Source organism: Bactrocera oleae, chromosome 3 (assembly GCF_042242935.1).
Source record: "Bactrocera oleae isolate idBacOlea1 chromosome 3, idBacOlea1, whole genome shotgun sequence".
Classification (NCBI taxonomy): Eukaryota; Metazoa; Arthropoda; class Insecta; order Diptera; family Tephritidae; genus Bactrocera; species Bactrocera oleae.
Window position 1 is genome coordinate 83506228 of NC_091537.1, and position 23496 is coordinate 83529723.

Sequence of the window (23496 nt, forward strand, 5' to 3'; positions counted from 1 at the left end):
GGCATAATAAAAAATATTTTCGAATAAGAATATAATATTATAAAGTTCGAAAATTCAAATTTTTAAAATAATAAAATGTATATAAATATGTGTATATATATTGGTCATTAATAAGAATTTTAAAAAATTAAAATAAAAAATTTTAATTATAAAAATTAAAAATAAAACATAACACAATAATGTTCAATAAAAAATTTTAAATTTTGAAATAATAAGTATTAATATTAATATTTAAAAAATAATCGTTCAAATCCTGTAGAACAAAAAAGTAACTGAAAATACATAAAATAATATAAATAGAAAAAAAGTACATTGTCACACAGTTTATGAATAATTTTATTAGAGTGCTTTTTATTTCAAAAAATTTATTATAATTCATTTAACCTAAAAACAATTGTAGGCTTTTCAAAGTACTAATATAGCTACCTAATATAGTCTAAATATGCTACATTTACACACACAAACAAAGGGTATATATGTACATAGATGTCTAATGGAACTTTCAAAGCACGCATATAATAATAATAATATTTTGGAAAAAATTTAAGCTAAAGAACAGTTCAATTCGCGTTAATCCAATTTGCAAAAAGAGATTCGAAAATAAAATTTAATGAATGCAGAGAATATATAAGCCTAATGGCATTATAGCTGTATTTATATACACTAAAAATGTATATATGTAGGTGTGAATGAATATTGTTTGTATGTTTGAAAATTTCTTTGCGTGTTTGCATATTTCTATATATGATGTATGAGAGAACGTTTGATAATTAAAAATATGTCATTGCAAAATGCCAAAAAAAATACTAACGGCTTTCAAAATCTAAAGCCAAACATGAATGCTTTCAACGCCGCAGCGGCTGCGCGGTTGACCAGTCTATGGAAATATGATTGCATATTTTGTTTAATACAGATTTTGTTGCTGTTTTTTTATAGTTTATTTAAAATTTAATTTTTTTTTTATGATTTGTTCTCTTTTTTCTGTACCTAAGTTTATCACAGAGCTCAATTTAGGCTGGGTACATATTGGTGCTTGTTTTTGTTTTTATTTTATTTTTTCAATACAAAAGCCTTTTACGAACTTCACAACTAACGTTTGTTTGCGTACGCGCATGTGTGTGTGTAAATATATAAATTACTTCGTAAAGAAATCTTAGTTTTGTCTTTTACTCAGTTTTTTTGTAATTCTCGCATTCGGGGGAAAAAATTTAAAAACAATAAACTACATACATACATTTATATTTCCTTTGTACCCTATATTTTTTTAAATATCCTGAACTGTTACAAGTGCAAATAAAGTTTCGCTGTTCCGTTACTTACACATGCTCGCTTTCTAACGTGACTGGGGCGTTTTTTGATTTTAACATCATCATCGCATCATTATCGTCTTCACACGTTCGCTGCGCGATAAAGACATGCCCTGCTGATGTATTGATGGAAAAATGCTAATATGCTGGTTGATTGTGTTGGTTGGATGATGTTCTTTGGACTTGACGGTGAATCGTCTCTTTGGTAAATTATCGATTCGCATCACGTCTAAAAGTGAAAGAAAATAAAATATGAAATATATAAAATTAATTGTGTACATATGTATGTCAAGTAAATTTTATTTACGCTAATATATGTATATATAATAAAGTGGGAACCAACAAAAAATCGGTCTGGTCCCAAAATTCAGAGAAAACAAGAAAAAACGTGAACTTGTTCATAAAAGAACTTCATTTTGACCGATCAGTTTGTATGGCAGTTATATGCTATAATGATCTGATCTGAACTATATGTTCGAAGATTGTAGCATTGTCTTGGAAAATAATCCATGCCAAAATTCGTGAAGATATCTTGTCAAATAAAGAAAATTTTCCATACAAGAACTGGATTTTGATCGATCAGTTTGTATGGCAGCCATATGCTATAGTCGTCCGATCTGAACAAAATGTTCGGAGATTGTGGCGCTGCCTTGGTTAATAATCTATACTAAATTTCGTGAGGACTTGCTGTCAAATAAATCAGTTTACTATACAAAAACTCGATTTTGATCGGTCGGTTTGCATGACAGCTATATGCTATAGTGGTCGGATACCGACGATTCCAACAAATGAACAGCTTCTTGGGGAGGAAAGAACGTGTGCAAAAAAAGATATCTCAAAAACGGAGAGACTCGTTCGCGTATATTCAGACGGACATGGTTAAATCGACTCAGCTCGTCACGCTGGTTTTTTATATATATGTATACTTGATAGGGTATCTGACTTCTCTGGGTGTTACAAGCTTCGTGGCAAACTTAAAATAGAGAATGAAAAATTATTAAATAAAGTCGGATTACTGACACAACCGCAATATTTGCTGTTTAGAAAAAAGTAATTTTGGTTGAGTCTTAAAATGCATTATAGACAGATTTACGATTCCCAGAATTAAACTATTTTTTTAATAATAATAAAACAATAAATTACTGTTTAAAAATAGTTTATGTCAAGCTTACCGTAGAAAGCGATGTTTCTTGCACTTTATATGCCTGTCGTTGATAATTGACCAGCTTGGCTTTGTTAATCGGTGCGCCTGCGTAACGCGAATGAAAATGTAAAATTCAAATCAGACAATATTACATAAGAAAGCAATTTTGTATAACAAACAAACCATATATATTATTTTCTTAGTTACTTGATTGGATCACTAACCAATATAGCTGAGTAGCACCGGCAGGAATATAAGTCCGTGAGCAGCGCCAATCAGCACAATACCCAAATACATGCGGAAATAGAATACTTGGAATATTTGACTCTTGGCAAAAGCCAAAACTAAAATGCCACCGAATTTCGTTAAAGTAATACCGGAAAATATGGAACTGCCCATTTTGGTTAGACAATCTGCAGCGCGTTTCTCACGTGTACTCTCCATTGAAATCGAGAAACTATGCACCAAATGTGAACAAAACTCCACCGATATACCAACAGCCATCACAAGATTCACCAGCGATACAGCATTCAAAGATATATTCCAATAGTACATTATACCGCCCAGGTTTATAACAATCATTGTTATTGTGATCACCACCACCAGCGATGAGTGTATATCGAAACCCATTAGCACGAATGTAACAATAAATATGGCGAGTACCGAAATGCCCATGCTTTGCAAAGTATCTGGCCACATGGTTAAATACTGTTCGTAGAATACGTAAAATACCGAATAGGGAAATACTTCAATATCGAGCGTTTGCTCAAACGGCACACCCTGTGACATTAAACGTCCCCGCAACATATGCGTTATATTCGCGGAGATTTTACGTGCGGCGCGTAGTGATTCATAGAAATCGGCTGATGTCTTCAATATCGAATGGTATGCCATAAAGGAGGTGGATTCGACGATAGAGAGATTTGTACTTGGATTAGTTTTGTACTGTACAGCATTGCCGTAAGCAGCATGGCCGGCTTTGGCGCAGCTATCGTCGGGATTGTCGCGCAAGAAAAATGTTAGATATTTGCCAAAATCATGCGCGTTAGGTCGTTGTCGATTGGTTTTCTCAATTTCGCAGCTATCACATTCAGTCTCTATAAATGAAAAAAGGCAATATGTAACGGTTAAATGATGTAATATTATTTATAGAAAATATATATTGAAACTACTGTGCATAGCGTTGCTAATTTTATAATTAAACAATTTTTAACTAAAAATTAAGTTTTCAATTTTTATTGCTAGTTTTGAGATTTAAAAATTATTTGAAATTTTAATTGAAATTTCGGGATTCAAAATTAGAAATTTGCAAATTATTTTTATTTAAGAATTTCTAGATTCCAAATTAAAAAAAAAAAAAAACTAATATACAACAACAAACTAATTTATAAGGTTAGTAAAAATTGGTTATTATCATAGGCAAATTACTATTATTTTTTTTATACATATAAAATTTAGAAGACGAGAAAAGCTAAAACACTCTAAGATTAAGTTCACAGATCACCAGCGTAAATTATACTTCTCCGAGCAGTTCCCACGACAGTCGCGCCTACGTAACCGGAGCGGACCCGGATTATTTTCGGCGAAGGAGTGTCAATTGATTTCAAAACTAGTTTAACGAAATCATGACCAATTTAGGATCTCGTATTAAAATATATATGTATATCATGAATCTACTACCACGAGATATAACCTCAAAAACCGAACTAAGATCATTTTACCACACAGTTTTTCCCACTATTCCATTGCACAACAACAAACCTTAATATATTATCTAGATCAATATAGTTTTAAATAAGTCCTTGTCTTCAAAAATCATTTTCGAAATTTCCAAAAAAAAACCTAAAAATTAAAAATCTATCACTAAAAATTTTAAAAAAATTTAGCTCGTCAGTTAAGTGGTTGTTGTAAAAGCTAATACATTCTTCAACCAATCCAATTAGGGGCACGAAGTACCCTGTACGTCAATATATATAGCTACAATAAATAATTGTGTTCAAAAATGTTTTCGAATTTTAGAAGAAAAAAAAACTAAAATTTCTAAACCCATCGTTTGAAAGTTGGTTTTGAGCAAGAGTTTTTGCTGTGAAAGCAGTGACACTGTGCAATTAAACCATATTAGAGTACGAGACATGTTTTTAAATTAGTAGGCACAGTACTTTTAAAATTGGCGGGTTTTAAGTTATAAACATAATTACTAATGCGGATTTTTATCATATTCATATAATATATAGGCAGGCAAAACCGTCAATACTAAATAATATTACTATAATATATATTCACTATAGTTTTTTAAATCATTCTATATAAGCTAATCTTAACAAAAATACGATGAGGTACTTACTTGGATGTGGACAAAAGTCGCCAGTTTTCGGATAATATTTACAGCAACTTGACGACTGACTCCAATCGAAGTAGTCATCGATCCAACTGGAGGCAGGACGTGCAATGTACGTCACATTGCCGCGACGACTAGCCAAATAGATTTGTGTCAACATGCTGTCGTCATTACAATACTTGCCGGAACAAACAAGATCTTGATGGAATGTTTTGGAGAAATCCAAACCAGATTTTAAAACAAAATACACTGGCGGACCAATACTTAAATATTTGTTTAACGCTTGGAAATAGTGTAGTACAAAACTATCTTGCGGCATCGACAATTCTTGATCCAAACCGATTTCAATGCGTGGCGCTATAGCAACACTGCTGCATAGCCAACCGAAGAACACGATCATAACCACGACACGCATAGTCTTTTGCATTAGGAACGGTACATAGACACTCTTAAAGAATTTGTACAATAAACCCTCAGTATGGGGTAAGGCATCACTTTTTTTGCCACGTATGAAACAGAGGATATCCAAACGATTTTCAGCTTGACGCTTAGTGTCGAGTGTTAGCAAACTAACAAAGCATGTGATTTGCAGTATGAAATCGAAGAGCAATGCCATGCCGGCGTACAAGGCGAAAGCTCTCACCGCTGGCATATCCGAAAGACCGCCCAAGAAGAAACAGCAGCTCTCGCTAACCGAAGTGAGTAGCATAGAGGGTCCAACACGTCCCAATATTCGACCAATATGATCCTCGTGCGTTTCATCGGCGCGACGTGCATCACGCTGATACGTTTGCACCAATATAAAGATGTTATCGACACCCACGGCCAGCACAAGGAAGGGTATAACTTCGACGATAATAAGTGTTGCTGGTACGCCTATATAACCGAATACGCCAACCGAAGAGACTACGGAGGCCAACACTATGATCACGCCACCAACACCTAAAGTGATTTTACTATCGATTAGCGCGCGACGCAACTCCTGCACGTGACCCAAAGATATCGCAATATACGCAAACATAATTAAATAGGAAACGAGTATGGTCATAACATCGGATTGTGATTCACGATTTAGTTCGTCCTCAATAGAGCGCTCCGATGTGAATGCAATGTCCATATGTTTGCCCATGCGTGTCTTCGTGTAATTCAACATAAAATCTACATAACGTTTCTCCCACTCCAATGCCGGACCCAATTTGGACTTATCGTGATAATTATTCACCAGGAATGTGAGTATGATGGCATTTGCATGCTCGAATTTCGTATCGCCCGATAACTGTTCACCGTGCGGTAAAAAGCCACCTAAAGCTACAGCTGGATCCACTGGTCCGCCATAAGGTGCCAGACAGAGATATGGATTACTCATACACTGATACAAACCATCTAAGTAGGTGACCTGTGGTGAAAATTAAATAATAAATATATATATTATTTTTATTTAAAAAAAAATTTATTTGTTGGCTCACCTCAAAATTGCCATCCTCGTCAGTATCATTCAAACGCTCCAAATCGTTGCCGAAATAACCCCAAATGGATTGTACAATACAGTTGGAAACATCCTTTTTGCTGCCGCTCTCACTAGACAAGGGTGCAAAACAAATATCCTCCAAAACTGTGCCATTACCATTTCTTCCTAAATTCATAATGTCTTCTTGGAGCTCTAGGACTTGTGTGAGAAAGGCTTTGTCGAAAACTGGACCAAAATGTATTGGACCGTTAGATGTGTTGTGTACGATATCAGGCAAATCGACTGCGTGGATGATTACCTTTAAGAAAGAGAATAGCGAATGAGAAATAGTTTATATGGCGCTATTTAGAAGTAAAAAAATATGGCTACATTTTATTATTAAAACTCAAAAAATCATAAATGAATTTTATTCTATTTTCTAATTTTTTTCGGTTTTTTTTTCAGCCTGATTAAGACGAGATTTTATAACAAAACCGTCTTGAAGTTGCCTACATTTAGGCGCCAACAAAATAATACCAAATATCTTTCAACAACAACAAAAGACTTGATTAGCGACAACATTTACGAAAATAATGAAATTCTCTCATTCAGGCATGACAAGGTAAGCTATTTTCTTCCTAATCTATCGACTGTACCGTTGCTTACACTTAGGTGAGCTAAAATTCGTAAATTAATCTCTTTCGAGCAGTATATAAAAAAATATACTTTCATACGACAAAGTGTTTACATAATCATCGACAAAATTTTAATATAAATGCCAAAGAAGTAAACATTATTTTATTGTAAAAATGTTGCCTACATTTAGGTGAGGTAAAGTTCGGCAATGAAACTTTATTGAGCACTATTTATGAAAAGATACTTTCATACTAAAAACTGTTTACATAATCAACGACAAATTTGAATATAAAAGTTTAAAGAAGTAAACTTAATTGTAAAATTCTGCCTACACTTTGGCGGCAAAAATTAAAAATTCTAACTAAACTTTTTACAAAGTGCACTCACCTGCTCTATACGATAGAACGGTTGAAATTGTGAATCGTAAAATTCACGTTCAATGCGCGATTTCGATTGCGGTGACGCCCACAACTGTACCGGATCAGTTGTGATGTGTAGGAATTTAATGCCATAACCCATTACTATGACAAAACAAATGCCACCAATCAGTGTCATTTTCGGACGGCGTGCAAAGAATTTGCCCCAAGTGGTGAAAAACGCTTCCAGACATTTCTCGGTCTTGGCGCCGAGATTTTCGAAATAACCAGTCTCATATTCATCAAGCGGCCCCTGCGCGCCATCGACTTCGTTTTCATCGTCTATAAAAAGCAGAAAGTAAAACATATTTATTACGAATTTTCTTTGGTGAAAATATTTTAAAAATATCGAACTGTTAAAAGATTTGCACAAATAGAGAATAAGAGTTGTAGTGAGATATTAGAAGCGGTTGGATATTATGAAGATATATATTTGAAGTAAAGAGTATGAAATTCAGATGTTAGATGTTAGGTGATGTGAAAAGCGTTTGTTTCGCTTTACAACTACTGAAGTTGTGCAGGTGTTGCAATTTGAAGCTTGCTCATTAAGTTTGAAGAGGGTAGTTTTTATTTTATTAAGTCACAGATTTAATTTTAAATTTTATTAGAAAAACATTTATCAATGGCAAAGTGAATAATATAACATGTTGTTTGTTTTTTTCGTTTTTTTTATTTTTTTCTTTAATTTATTTTAAAGAGGCATTAGATTCTTTTTTAGATGTGCAGCGGTGAGCATACCTCCGCGAGTTTTTTTTTATTTTAATACGTTGCTTAATCATTGTTTCTTTTTAAGAAAACCTATTTGTTTTTTTATTATTCAGTTTAAATTTGTATATGTTTGAAAGAAGGTCGCTCCGTTGCTTTTTCGTTCAAAATTAATCTAAAATTTTGCTTACCTGTTAACTTTTTTATTTATTTTTTTAATTTTTTTCTAATTTAATTTAATTAAAATTTTGTCTAATTTTTTTAAACATTTTTTATATGTTTTTATTTCTTATTTTTTTATTGTTTTTTATACTCTCGCAACCTGTTGCTACAGAGTATAATAGTTTTGTTCACCTAACGGTTGTTTGTATCACCTAAAATTAATCGAGTTAGATATAGGGTTATATATATATAAATGATCAGGATGAAGAGACGAGTTGAAATCCGGGTGACTGTCTGTCCGTCCGTCCGTCTGTCCGTCTGTCCGTCCGTCCGTGCAAGCTCTAACTTGAGTAAAAATTGAGATATCTTTATGAAACTTGACCACTGCCACGCCCACAAAACGCCATTAATCAAAAACAAATAACTTGCCATAACTAAGCTCCGCAATAAGATACAAGACTGTTATTTGGTACACAGGATCACATTAGGGAGGGGCATCTGCAGTTAAAATTTTTTTTTAAAAAGTGGGCGTGGTCCCGCCTCTAATAGGTTTAATGTGCATATCTCCTAAACCGCTAATGCTATAATAACAAAATTCACTGGAAGCAAATGTTTTTAGCACTTCTATTGACGGTGTGAAAATAGTTGAAATCGGGTGGCAACTCCGCCCACTCCCCATATAACGGTACTGTTAAAAACTACTAAAAGCGCGATAAATCAAGCACTAAACACGCCAGAGACATTAAATTTTATCTCTGAGATGGTATAAGATGACTTTATAGGAACCGCGTTCAAAATTAGACAGTGGGCGTGGCACAGCCCACTTTTAGGTGAAAACCCATATCTTGAGATCTGCTTAACCGATTTCAACCAAATTCGGTGCATAACGTTCTTTTCATGTTTCTATGTCATAGTGCGAAAATGGGCGAAATCGGATTACAACCACGCCTATTTTCCATATGACACCATTTTAAATACCACTTGATTCTTTCACTTTCCACTATGCAAATCAAGCAACAATGATTATATCGGCGTAAAACTTTGCGTGAATAATACGTTTAAAGTATGCCACCTTGTGACCAAAAATTTTCTAAATCGAACCAAAACTGTTCAAGCCCCTAAGTACTAAATATGTGGACCCCAGTGCCTATAGTTGACCTTCTACCGAAAATATCAGTCAATCCACAAAGAAATCTCAAACGAGTATACCATTTGACTTTGCGAGAGTATAAAATGTTCGGTTACATCCGAACTTAACCCTTCCTTACTTGTTTATTGTTTTATTCTTATTTTTTTATGTGTATTATAATTAATAATTTAATATCTTTAATGTCACTAATTATGAAAACGGTACAGTTAATTGTTTTAAAATTAAGTTTAAACTTTTATATATATATATATTTTTTTCTTTATTTTTAAATAATTTTTTATATTTTATTTTTTTTAGTTGTTTTATTAATTAAATTTTTTTTTTAAATTTATATTATGCTTATTTAAATCAATTATTTCATTTGTGATTAGTATTGTTCAAACAATTTTCTGAAGGTTTTCAACTCCGAAATTTTTTATTTTAAAAATCACTAATATAATTTTAAACATGCCATTTTTTGAGGTTATGAACTATATTGTTAAGTTCAGAAGAAAACTGTGATTCCTGCTTACATATACTTTTTTAACTCCAAACCACTTTTTTTTCCAAAAAAAAAATATTTTTTTAAATTAATTTTTTTTAATTATTTTTTTTTTTGCCTTTTAGATTTTTTTAAATTTATTTATATGAACTTAAAAAAATTTTTTTGTGTTTAATTTGTATTAAATTTATTTTTATAAATTTTTTTAAGTTACTGATTGTCAAAAAATTACAATTGCTATTTTAAACCAAATTTTTACACTCGGGAACAATACATTTTTGTAAAGGTTTTAAACATTTCTTTAACGTTGTTCACACGGAAAGTAAGTGGATAAAAAGAGTATTTTTTCCAGGTTACTGAATACATTTGAAAATCAAGCGTTCTGCGAATTAAATTTCAAGTTATTTTCAAAGTAAGCAGATCCATAGACAAATCCAATGGATACTTAAGTATTCGAAACCTGTCGACGTTTTTCTCTTATTTTAAATCACAAATTGGACAAAGTGCAAATTAGATAATTAGAAAATCATCGTAACGGCATTCATTACAATTGAGAGCTTATTTGATGCGTCTAAGAAAGAACAGCTCATATGATATATTGTATATATGCAGCAATGAAACACATAGTTAGCATCACTAGCGCATTTACAGTTATTAACGAAGCTACAGTTGACTGTAATGACAACTTAAATGAAAATTAAGCCAATTAGAACACACATACACAAACGCACATATATATAAATAAAGTATACACACACGTGTATACACATATATGTCTAAAATAAAGTTTAAGAGTATACAGATGAAGAGCAGCAGATACATATTTACAAAAAAAATAAAGCAAACAGAATTTGATTGAGCATGATTTTGTTCACAACTTCTACGACACTAAATTTCAAGACTATCAAAATTTCAACATACTGCCCATTTTCGATTGTAGTGGGGAATCCTCCTCGGGTGCGAACTCGTTACTCACTTGTCCAGTAAAACGGTTGTTTATTGTGGCGCTACAAAGCCCACTATCCAAACCTTCACCTACTATAAACAACCAATGCAATAATAATAAGAAGAAGATCATAGGAGATATTAGTAAATAAAAAATGTGTAAATTAAAAAAAAAAACAATGCATTTGAAAATAATTTGTATGAAAATAATTAGTATATGGCAAACTCCGCGATGAGTTAATTATTTAATATTGTATTTTTTTTTTTTTTTTATGGATGAGATGATTTTTCGAAAGCACCAAAAGCCAATTCATTAAAATATTCACAATGCGAAAATTTTTTTGAAGCATTTGTATATTTTTTTCTGAAAACTGATTGTGGATTTTTTTAAGAAAGCGTGTTATAAAATAAGACAAATTTTAAGTAGTATATCCTAAAAGCTCATTGAAAAATGTCTTCCTACCATATAAAAAAAACTACCAACTACTGGGTTGCTACTAAACTTTAGTTCGAAAATTTTTCGAAAACCGTTCCAAAATATATTTTATATATTGTTTACTACTGGGACAACAATTTATTACTGCTCAACATTATTTCGAAAACAGTTCCAAAAACATATTTTATATCTACTTTAACTTTTATTATTATGGCTTACCCTTTTTTATTATTGCTAACCTACTCATGTAGTCAACACTGAAATAAGAATACTAACAGGCTTACGCTTATAAGTTACGACCACACAGTTTTCGAGTCAATCTAACCCACTACACAAACGAAATAATTGGACGTCACGGACTCAAAAAAAAATACACCATTTTTGCACAAATTTAATATTCTACTAATTTACCTTCTGTAGTGTCAAACGTTTAAACAAAATTTTATTACCTAATATTATGGAAAACTCACGTATTTTTATAGCAACTTTTTTATAGTAATTTTAAGTTTATAAATTTTAATTATTTAGAAAAATAAAACTTATTTTCTATGTCAGCTACAGGCAGAGGGCTTAAAACAGGCGAGTCTATGTTATTATAACTTCGAAAAAAAAATTAAAATTTTTGAACTCTAAATATTATCGAACGTACACAACGTTTTAAAGCAACTTTTTTATAGTAAATTTATTTTTATAAATTTTAATTATTTAGAAAAGTATGATTATTTGCTGTGCCAGCTAGAAGTACCGTTATTAAAACAGACGAGTCTAAATAAACAAATCGAAAGCGAATTTGAACTGATTGACGACCTATCATCACAACAGCATTTCTCGAATAAAACTGAGAAATGTTTTAATGTGTTACAACAATAAAAACAACCAGTTATATGCATATATACCATTATAACCTCAAAATTTAGCTTCGATAATAATTTGGGATCCCATTATCGGATAGATCTGTAAACATATCAGTTCACACACTAAAACAATTGTTGTGAGAACAAAAATGTATAGTAAAACACCCGTAGTATAACCGTGAGAAGTATTTCAACTAAAAAATATCTGAATAAGGATTTATACTCTTTTCATCTAAGCTGATTAACCCATACGTTATAAACTATTTTTCAATCCATTCCAAACTGATTGAAATTATATGATTTCCATTACTGGCAATTTTCGGTAATATTTTCAATAAAAATCTGCTAAAAATTTAGATGGAAATGATATTACCCACAAAAAAACATTAGCAAAAGTTTTAAAATTTATAAAATCTGAAAAACCCCTGATCATTAAATGCATGCTGCCATTTGATACCTTTATACACATAAATTTTTCTAACATATAACTTACGTTCACTTCGCTTGGAAGGAAATAGACACACGCCCATGAGAAAGAGCAGTGTGCCTACGAAAAAGACAACCGTCATTATCACAGCGAATGCGTCAAGGCCGGCAATTTTAAAGGGTTCCGGACGTGGTGGCTCCGGCACGGGTACCGGACAAGAAGCCTCACAATCGCTGCAACCACAGGCAGGAGTTTTATCCTGTAGGAAAATATTTTTCGAAAAATATAAAAACCGTATGTTGAATTATCAAGCCATTTTAGCGAAAACATACATTCAATTTCTCATTGCATGGTGTGGTTTTCGAATTCAATGGCGTAAAGCCTTGCGAGGCCGAGCTATTTGCATGTTGTATATAGTTGATTTGAAACGGTACATATGGATTGGTGTCATGATCGCCCATATAGCCAAACCATTTTGTTGGACTGCAACGTGCTGCCATGTAACTGCCACACATTAAATCCAAAGCCTTCTGACCAGTCGATGGCACTGAGACCTGTGGGCGAAAGAAAATATAAAATTAATGGATTAGGAATTAAAAAAAAAAAAAATTTTTTTCATTATTTTATATTATTATTATTCTAGGAGTATTAAATTGCTAAATCAGCTTTAGATTTCCACTATTATTAAATTATTTATGCACAGATAATTTTTCTTGAACTAGTAATCATTATTTTAATTGACTTGTGGTTCACTGATATGTGAACTTAGCACCTTTGATTTATATTATATTAGACTTTATACTAGGTCAGTTCGCTTAGCGGCAAACCAGCTTCAAAGCAACACTTTTCCACTACTTTGCTTGGTCCCTGCTCGACAAAAATTATAAGCGAAACCAAAAACACAAAAAATAAAGGTAAACTTCACAAATCAGAATTTTCCATACAAAAACTTGATATTCATTGCTCGGTTTGTACTATAGCTATAGCTAATAATGATACGATATAAACAATATCTTCGGAGATTATAGAGTTGCTTTGAACAATAACCAACATATGTCACATTTCGTACAGATAGGTATATTTTCAAATGTCAAAAGTTATCCATACAAGGACTTTTCTTTGATCGATCAGTTTGTATGACATGTATCGGCACCACGCACGCACGCTTGTCATTTACTATACGTTATAGGGTAAATGTATAGTTTAGGTCCCCCAACGAGGAGGCCGTGAAAATTCAAATTTTTTTTTTATATCGTCAATTCATTTTTTTTCAATTATTGTTCTTTTTTTCCAAAAAAAATCAACATATTAACACACTTTGCATATGTTTTTCGAGTGACTCCTTTCTGCACTGGCGGCCTTTTGCCGCGCTACAAAAAAATAACCCCGGTCGGTCCAAAGCCGAGGTGCCCATAGATCGCGGCACAAAAGAAATCGTGAATGTTATATTTATTTAACTATTTATTTAATTAATACTCCTTTTTTCACAAGAAAATGTCTAATTCGTTGAACTTGTAATTACAGCTAAGTGATCTGAATTCTACAGAATTCTGCCGCTACAACATCAAAAACTAAGCTACTTCAAAAATATGTGCAAAGTGTGTTAAATATATTTTTATATACATACATAGATTAATTATTGATTTCCGCTCACGGATTTGTTATCTTCGTGTCAAAATAAGACGATTAAAAACAAAAAAAGCTTCCTTCGTTGGGAGACCTAAATTATACATTTACCCTTTATAGGGTTTCCGACGTTTCCTTCTGGGAATCTTGCTGAGCTAACAGTATTAGATAAAAATCAGGGTTCGGTCCGCTTATGTTGAAGCTTTTCTGCCTATATTTTTTTTATACTAGTTGTTTGTTCGATTCGCCATTTTCTAAGCACCGACGAATCGTCAACAGCTGGAAAAACATTGCGTTTAATAAACAGACAACAGTAAGGGGAAAAACACGTCAAGAACGAAAATTTTCTCTTCTATTAAAAGTCAACTTTTGTAGTTTTGTAGTTACAAACTTAATTTCGTGATCTATCCTAATGTACATACCATAATACTATATATAAATATGCATGTTTACATATGGAGGTAATTTAAAACAATTATATATTTATATATTGTTGTCGCAGCAAGATCATTTATGTCGTACATATGTACTTACATATACATATGTATGTATCTACCAGTGTTTAATAACATTTTATAGAATTCATAACGAGTTACATCAAATGTTAGCGGTAATTTCACATGTCATGGTAGTAAACTATACTATTTTCATTTACAAGGAAAGCTCGTCCCAGACGTAAATAATATATAAGAATATAAGCAAGAGAGAATGTAAAGACTTTCATTACATTTTTTATTCGTGATGTAAACCAAACATTTGTTGGGAATGCACAAATACCCCTATACCTATCTACATGTGTGATTATTATAATTAACCTTGGTTTGTCTACGAGATAAACATAGATTTTCCCCGACTACAAGCAAATGTCTGTAACTGTCACTGAAAACGAAATAGACACCAGTAGCAGAAAATGACTGTATGTAATTACTCATTTAAACACAATAATGTTTTGAATGACGTGGGGAATCAATGCATTTATACCTGTGTGCTTTCAGTAAAGCAAAATCACGACAAAGAAATATCGAAAAAGAGCACAACATAGTTGCAAATGGCGATTTAATTTTTATTATATTTAACACTAACAAAAAAATGCTAAAAGATATATTTAGAAACAAAATTTTTAAATAAAAAATATGTTAAATATTAACAAAAAAACAACAATATTTAAAAAAAAATGTAAAAAAATTAAAGATTAAAAATAAAACCATTTTTAAGTTGAAAAAAAAGGAAAAAGAAATATTTTTATATTAAAAAAAAACTGTGAAATATTAACATAAAAACAATATATAAAAAAAATTTTAAAAAAAATAAAGGATTAAAAAAAACAATTTTTAAGTTCAAAAAAATTGGAAAAATTAAAAATAATTGGAAAAAAAATCAAGATTATAAGAAATAAAACTAAAAACAAAGAATAAATTTTAAAAAATGTCAAAATAAGAAAAAAAATTATTTGGAAAGAAATTAAAAACAAAGAAAAAAGTTGAAAAAATATATTTAAAAAAATATGAAACATATAAATTAATATTTTAATACAAAATATATATTTGAAAAGTTATTAAAACATTTTTGGAAAATTTTAAAACATTCATACTTTAGAAAAATACTAACTTAAAAATAAAAAACTAAATATGGTAAGCGCTACACAATTTGAATTGTAATTGAGCCCAAAATTCATAAAAGATGCGCGTCTAAATTTTTTTCGGATAAGTGAAAACAGAATCGACATTTATAAGGTGTTTGATGTTAAATAATTCTTTTTAAAGCTTCTTTAAATATAGCTAGAATCTATTAAATGAGACAGATTTACAATTTAAGAATTTAAGAAGATTGGAAATTTGACAATTAGATTGATAGAATTGTATATTTTAGATATTATTATGTGAAAACGCAAAAAGCCACAAGCAAAGGTATAAATCTGATAATTAATTCATAGTAAATTTTTACATAATTACAGGATCAAATTTTGGCTCCTAGTGACTTTTTTTGTTTTCGAAACATTGACTCAATATATAAAAATCGCAAGACAACCTTTTGGTGTCGTAAACAAGCAGCTGCTGAACACAAACCAATTGACTTATGGAGATCGAATATAAAAAAAGGTTGTACCAACCTAGGAACAAAAAAAAATTATCGGTTTGTGCACCCATTTTTATGGGCCAGTCCGAGTCAAATTTGAATGTATTTATTTTTTATTCAAAACGAAATACAGTTTTCAACAAAACATTACTAGTAAAATAACATTAAAATATGTCATAAAATATATATTTTTTTAATGATAATAATAATTTACACACTGTATACGCAGATAAACAAGTTACTGAGATTTTTTAATATTAATTAACCGTATTTGTTGGCCTATTTAGAGTTCAAATGAACACTAACAATAATCTTTTTTAACCATTAGTAGTGTGAAATTGTAACAAAAAACTATATATGTAAGTAAATAGATTTTAGAACTTACCTGTGAACATGATTTATATGTGTTGTTCAAATATGCTGAAGTGATGTGTAAATCCAGTGCGGTAGCATAAACTTTACCTAGAAATATATATATGCGTTCGATTACGAAACAGTACAATTAGCATAGGCATAAATAAACCCACACATACATGCAGTGTTTTAACTTACCAGCCGGTGAGATGCTACTCTGAGCAATCTTCGAGAACCCCGATTGCTTGGGCGAACAAGTCAAGTCACATAAATGACGCACAAGGTTTGCCATACACGAAGGGCAGCGCTCGAGAAAATTCGCAGCTAATTTGATATTCTCGTTAAGTATGGAAATCTTTAAAGAATTAAAAACACATATATATAAAGTATATAAATAGTATGTATGAGTTATCGCTTTATTTACCTGATCGCTATCACAGCAAAATTCAGTGGCGCCACCTTCCAGCAAATGACTGCATCTTTGTTTCATCAATTCCAATCCATTGGCAGGCATTACCTTTGCTGTACCATTGTAAACGCAATATTGTTTGTGTCCCATAACGGGATCAACATTACAGACACCATACCAAACGCAGTCCTAAAGAAAAGAAAAAAAAATTGAAATAAAACAGAGATTTAATTTATATTTTGATTTAATGAGTAATTATAGATATATATGTATGTATGTGTATGTATTGTGCAAACAATATGATTAATCAGTACGCTATGTGCATTACTAGGTTTTCACGCCAGTTAAGATAAGCGAAAACATTCTTCTAGTCAGTTTTAATACACTATTGTGAAAGATATAAGCAATTTTGGCAGAAATTTAAAAAAATATATATTTTTATAGAAGCACTATAATTCAGATTTAAGTTTAAAATAGTTTACAATTATTTTTTATTTTTTTATTTAAAAATTAATTTAAAAAATTTTTATGTAAAAATTAACACTTATATATTTTTTTTTTAGATACAATAAAGATTTATTCGATAATTGGCAACCCAATTTCAGTGGCATTCCAACGTACAATTTTTTGTCACCGGCCTGCAGGGAAATTTTGACGATACCTTGTTAGAACAAGACTCTGGCAGTGCATATAAGTTGCATTAAGTTGGCCACGAAGTTTGTAACACCCAAAAGGATAAAACCCTATAAAATATAACATATTATATATATAAATGATCAGCGTGACGAGCTGACTCGATTTAGTTATTGTTGTTATAGCGGCAGAAATTCTGAGTCGATTTAGTATGTCCATCTGTCGGTCTGACAATATATACGTGAACTAGTTCCTCAGTTTTTGAGATATCGTTCTGAAATTGTCTCCCTAAGAAGCTGCTCTTTTTCCGGAAACACCGATTTCGTACCACTATGACTTATAACTGCCGTACAAACTGATCGATCAAAATGAAGTTCTTGTAGGGAAAACTTTTTTATTTGACAAGATATCTTCACGAAATTTGGCATAAGTTATTGTCCAAGGCAACGGTACAATCGCCGAACAAATTGTTCAGATCGGACCATTATAGCATATAACTGTCATACAAACTGACCGATCAAAATCAAATTTATATATAGAAACCTTTTTTATTTGTGATTGGTATACCTTGCAACCGAAGTCAACGTTTTTTTCTTATTTTTTTAATATTTTAGAAAAACCAGTTTTATTTCTCCGTCGTATGATAATTGAGTCCACATAACGAGAACGGATCTGTATTTTAATACCTTCCAAAAATTGTCAATTTTGGGAGCGTCCCTGAAATTTATTTGGTAAATGTTTTCCACTTCTACAACATCTATGAATTTGGTGGATTATTCTTCCATCACATGGAAGTTGGGTTCAACTAATTATGTATTTACATCCTATTAAGGACAGTCAGCTTGACAGCATTCCCCGATGCCGTTAGAACTAATTTAAATATTTAAAAAAAAACATTGCGTAATCTTTAAAATCTTAACAAAAATTATTCAACACATTTCTGAGAATAGTATAATGTAAGTAAGGCATATTACAGCTGTCTTCAAACACAAACGCGCACTCGTGACTCACTCAAATTACTTGATCAAAAGTATCACGTTTGGAAACTTAACTATTACACCTGTACGCTGCTGCTTAGAGTTTTTATTATGCTTCTTTTGACAAGCGTAAATAATGTACGTAACGTACACATATATGTATGTATGTATAAATATTCAACTGATACTTGAACCTAACCTGACCTATCAAGTATGACAGTTAAGAAATTACTCGCATCAATGTATTATATATTTCATACAAATTTTAATTAAATATTCAGAATAAATTTATTTAACACTATCATCAATGCACTCAATTTAAGGAAAATTGTAGAGAAAATATACAAACGTACGAATGTGTGAGCATAGCTACGTAAGAGTAGCATAAAGTGCACATAGACTGTGTGCATATTTGTATAAAAACACCGACGTATGTAGTATCTGAACTTATGTATGTTTGTATGTAAATCGATACATTTTTCAAATAAAAGTAAAAAGCTGGAGAAGAAATGGCATTTAATAATGGCAGCACGAGAAAAAGTGATCTGCAGCTAATAAAGAGAACAACACACTCGTGTACACGTTATGTGCATGTGTACATACATACAACTACGCTGTTATAGCTACAAGCTACTTACTCTGGTATTTGAAAATGAACAAAGTTGGAATCAAAGTTCAAAATTTTAAATAAGTTATAAAATGAAAGTAGCCACATTGTAGTCATACGTGGGTTACTGTTATTTTTATTTTTTGATAATAACAAAATAACTGAATTACGAATATCCATTTTTAAGATATGTTTTTCATTTTTTGAGTTATCGACCTGAAAATAACAATACCATTCTTTTTTTTGTATGAAAATTTTTTTATTTTTAAGATATGTTTTTCATTTTTTGAGTTATCGACCTGAAAATAACAATACCATTCTTTTTTTTGTATGAAAAATTTTTTATTTGACGAGATATCTTCACGAAATTTTAGCATAAATTATTTCCAAAGGAAATGTGTAACCTCCGGACAAATTAATCAGATCTTATCACTATAGCATATAGCTGTCATACAAACTGAACAATCAAAATCAAATTCTTGTATGTAAACTTTTTTATTTAACAAGATATCTTCACGAAATTTAGCATGAATTGTTGTCCACGCCAGCGCTGTAATTTCCGAACATTTTTGTTTAGATCGGACTACTATAGCATGTAGCTTTCATACAAGCTGATCGACCAAAATCAAGTTCCTGTATGGAAAACTTTTTTATTTGAGGAGAGATATCTTCACGAAATTTTCGCATAGATTATTTACAAAGAAACGGTATAACCTCCGGAAAATGTTCAGATCGAATCAATAGGGCATGCAACTGGACTAAAAGTAAATATAAAGTTAGTGAAAGAGTGCAGTGTCATCATGTAGCTTCGGTTTAGAGTATAACTGTCAATTGTTTAAATTTAATGTTTTTCTTTAAAAATGGCCAAAGGTTCCAGGTCTAGAATGTATGAAGAGTGATTCACGGCTAGTCAATAAAATTAATCAATGCATTTATATTCGCAATGTGATAAAAAAAAATTGCTTTGTTTAATTTTTCAAGAGATTACATTTTTATAAGTAATAAGTCTTAAAACAGGATCTACTGCGCACATCTACATACCAACCGAAGTTTTGATTGCATAAAACATATGTAGCTATATATGTATATGAGTGAAAAACAAAGATTGCAGAAAAATCTCTACGTTATAAATATCTACATATTATATGGAATAAAAGAAAGTTAATTGTGCATAAATGTGAAGCGAAACGGGAAGTACACTTTTTTCTGCAATTTTACTCTCTGATAGATATTTTCAACGAAGCTGAATTTATTTGCAAACCTAGTTGTATACATTATTCAGTAGTCAAATTCAAATTCTTTCGTAAATAAACTTTAATTATTTATTTCTTCACTGCAGAACTGCTTACAGAAATCTTTAGATTGGATCTCGTATTTGCATTGTATAAATTTAGGAAATCGAAATGACAGAATTACAAATCAGTTGATATTTACGTCAATTCGAACGGGAATTCGCTGACAATACAACTTAAGTTTTACTTAACACAGAACCGAAATATGATAATTTTTTATCCTCTGCTAACTCACGCATAGTTCTGCAAGCAATTTCCAAAATTAAATGACTATTCAGCAAAATAACGAGCACGAAACTTGAATAAACGATGCAAGGGCTAGCAAACTTTTCAGCCAATCGTGTTGTTGAAAAGATGACACGTTTACTTTTAAAGAATCTTTTTTTGTTACCATAATGATATTCTTTATTGGTTATTATATGCAAATTGATAACAGTAAAGCAGAAAAAAATAACTTCGGTTGCACGCTATAATACCCTTCACAAATACAAAGGTTTTCCATAAAAGATCATCAACCCATTGGCGCATGCCTTGGGTATGAGGACCAACCGCAATATAAGGTTCCGGTCCTACCTTTCTGTTGGAAGGCGGCTATCCCCTTGTGTGTAGGCTGTACCCTTATGTCTAAACCTTAGTCGAATGCATGTACATTCATAATAATTGCCCAGACTTAGGAGTTCTTTGAGAAAGGTTCTAAGGTCTAACTAGTCACTGAGTATTACTATATAGCAAAGTATCTCATATTAAATCAGTTGATATAGCATTGAAATATGGTGGACACCATTATATTGCAATATTGCAATATTACCACTATTACTTTTTTCTTTGTGATATTTATTAAACATACGGTCTTTTGTTTCTACGCAAAAGATAAGATTCATTGAATGCTGCCACAGCTTTTCTTATATTCAACGCAAAACAAAAATAAACTGCGAAAATTTTTTCTTATAGCGAGAGATAACGAAATGGATTTCTATAACGCACGCATATCGGTTAAAAATCATTATCCGAACAAATTTTATAAATTTACCACGATATTTGGAATATGTCACAAATTTATTTATATACATACTTATAGTATAAGTATTCAAAAATTCCTAAGTAAAGATTATAGACTGCTTATTTTTGCCTAAACATGACCGAATTGAGGTATAATAAGTTTAGTCATTATGTAGAAATGTGATTATTCTAGTTACTTTCACTTGTAAGTTACAAGAAATGTTAACTATTATACTTATAAAAATGTTTTATCATACAGATAATATTACAACAATTTAGGTAGTATTTTCTTTTTTCATTAAATCCTATATGATAATAAAAATTACACGGTCAATTAGCCGTGATAACGTAATCATGGAAGCCATTTTCCGAATCATTAATGTACACAATTTCTGCTTTATAGTATAAACAACATTTAATGCAAACTCGCATTTGTATATCTATTGTTTAAACATATTTGATCATATCGTACTTAAATTTAAATTTGCAAACCCAGCTAATTGGACAGTTTAAAGTTTAAGCAAGTTTTATCTATTATGGCATATTTTCATCTGTATATAGGAATATACGAGTATTATTAAATTACAATGTATTTATGTGTACTCACCTGCAAGCTACTAGCGAAAAGATTTGTCAATACAGCAAAAAATATAAGGTGATGAAACCTTTTAATACGAAAGCTTTGCTGCGGACTACGGTGTTTTGTTTGCGCCATCGTTATTTTCAGCCCGAATGTTTTTGTTTTATAACACGGAGTATCCGCCGGTCTTCCACACGGCAGCAAGACTCCGCGAAAACTAGTATCGTCTCAATATAATAATGGAATCAGTGATTTTATAACTGCTCTTTTTTGGATGCAGCGGAGGTCAGCACAATATACGAAATGCATACAAATTCCATTAACTATGGTATATATGGCCGCACATACAGAAATATGTTTACACACTCTCGGTAGCGCCCTGTCGTTAACACACAAACAAGATTATGTTAGTATACAATTTTTAATTTAATATATGTTGTCGGAATACTATATGGCAAAATTTTGTCCGACCATAATTTTTCTAAAAGCCAGAAGCTTTTGCTTTTTTTATATTTGTAAAATCCTTTGTATCGAAATGAAATTTATTGTTCGTCCATGAAAATTCCAGCTACGTAAAATTACTTGCACAAATCGATATTTTGCAGCGACCCGCTGTTGATTGAATTTCCGTAGCACTTAGTAAATACGAAATTTCTTAGATATTTTAATCTTTCGCAGTTTTGTCCAAAGATATTTTTTTTGTATTTTACACTTTCAAATTTTTTTCGACTGCATTTTGCAATATAATTGGGAAATAAAATCACATATATCACTGACCGCGATTATGAAGCAAATTGCATATAATAACCGAATCGTTTGCTTTTATCATCAGAAACATTTATTGTAAATCTTTTCACCACACTACTTTTCTGATTGGCTGAATAATTAAATGTCAAAGTAGAAGCGTTGCCACATTAGTTGTAGTTTTGTAAAATTAGCCATGTGAATGCTATCCGTTGTACTATGTGCTTGTTATGCGTTTTAATGCATTATAATTATTTCGAAATTTTCTGCTCATTTCGCATAACTCGTAATACATATTGATAATTTTAATGTAACAATCATATTTTTAGTTTAATATTGAATCCTCTTTCAACTAAGCAAGAGAATTCCAATATCGGATTTACACTCGCCTTGGCTTCTTAACAAGTATAACCTTGGAACCAATAAAGGCCACTACCTTCCGGGAGATGGATAGCTGCTTTGTGTGGGAACCCTATGAAAAAAACGGACGTGGGTGGATGAAGGTCGGAACCGAACTCAAACGTACAATGTGCCGGGTGGATCACATGCACAGAAAGCAGCCAACTGGAAATGTAGGAATGCGAAATCACCAGCGCCATCGTCGGACCGTCGTATGGCTGCAAAAATTGTAGCGCTGCAATACTAGCCTTGAGTTCGCGAACAGTGCGCTCAAAATTTGTCAAAGAGTGATTGTCATCTTTATCAATAGCATCAAGCTTCTTTTATATCCGACTTGTTTGGATGCCGGGTC

The 23496-nt window shown here is 31.5% G+C and overlaps 1 protein-coding gene across 5 annotated transcripts; it reads right to left on the reverse strand.

The window, feature by feature from the left end:
• Window positions 1–308: 308 nt before the first annotated feature.
• On the reverse strand, window positions 309–22831 carry Npc1a (Niemann-Pick type C-1a). 5 transcript variants are annotated; one of them, XM_014247204.3, is made up of 14 exons: window positions 22584–22831; window positions 22029–22380; window positions 16929–17102; window positions 16703–16859; window positions 16536–16612; window positions 12781–13002; window positions 12515–12707; window positions 10708–10824; window positions 7260–7570; window positions 6256–6555; window positions 4796–6185; window positions 2676–3548; window positions 2480–2556; window positions 309–1536 (listed from the first exon to the last, which is right to left on the reverse strand). In XM_014247204.3, exons 2-14 carry the CDS (start codon window positions 22134–22136, stop codon window positions 1531–1533), a joined length of 4005 nt encoding a protein of 1334 aa, XP_014102679.1. In that variant the 5' UTR covers window positions 22137–22380; window positions 22584–22831; the 3' UTR covers window positions 309–1530. The 5 variants fall into 5 exon arrangements, with proteins under 5 accessions (XP_014102679.1, XP_014102680.1, XP_069963170.1 ...); XM_014247205.3 differs by having other exon boundaries at window positions 22779–22795; XM_070107069.1 differs by having other exon boundaries at window positions 10708–10821; window positions 22029–22831.
• Window positions 22832–23496: the final 665 nt, after the last annotated feature.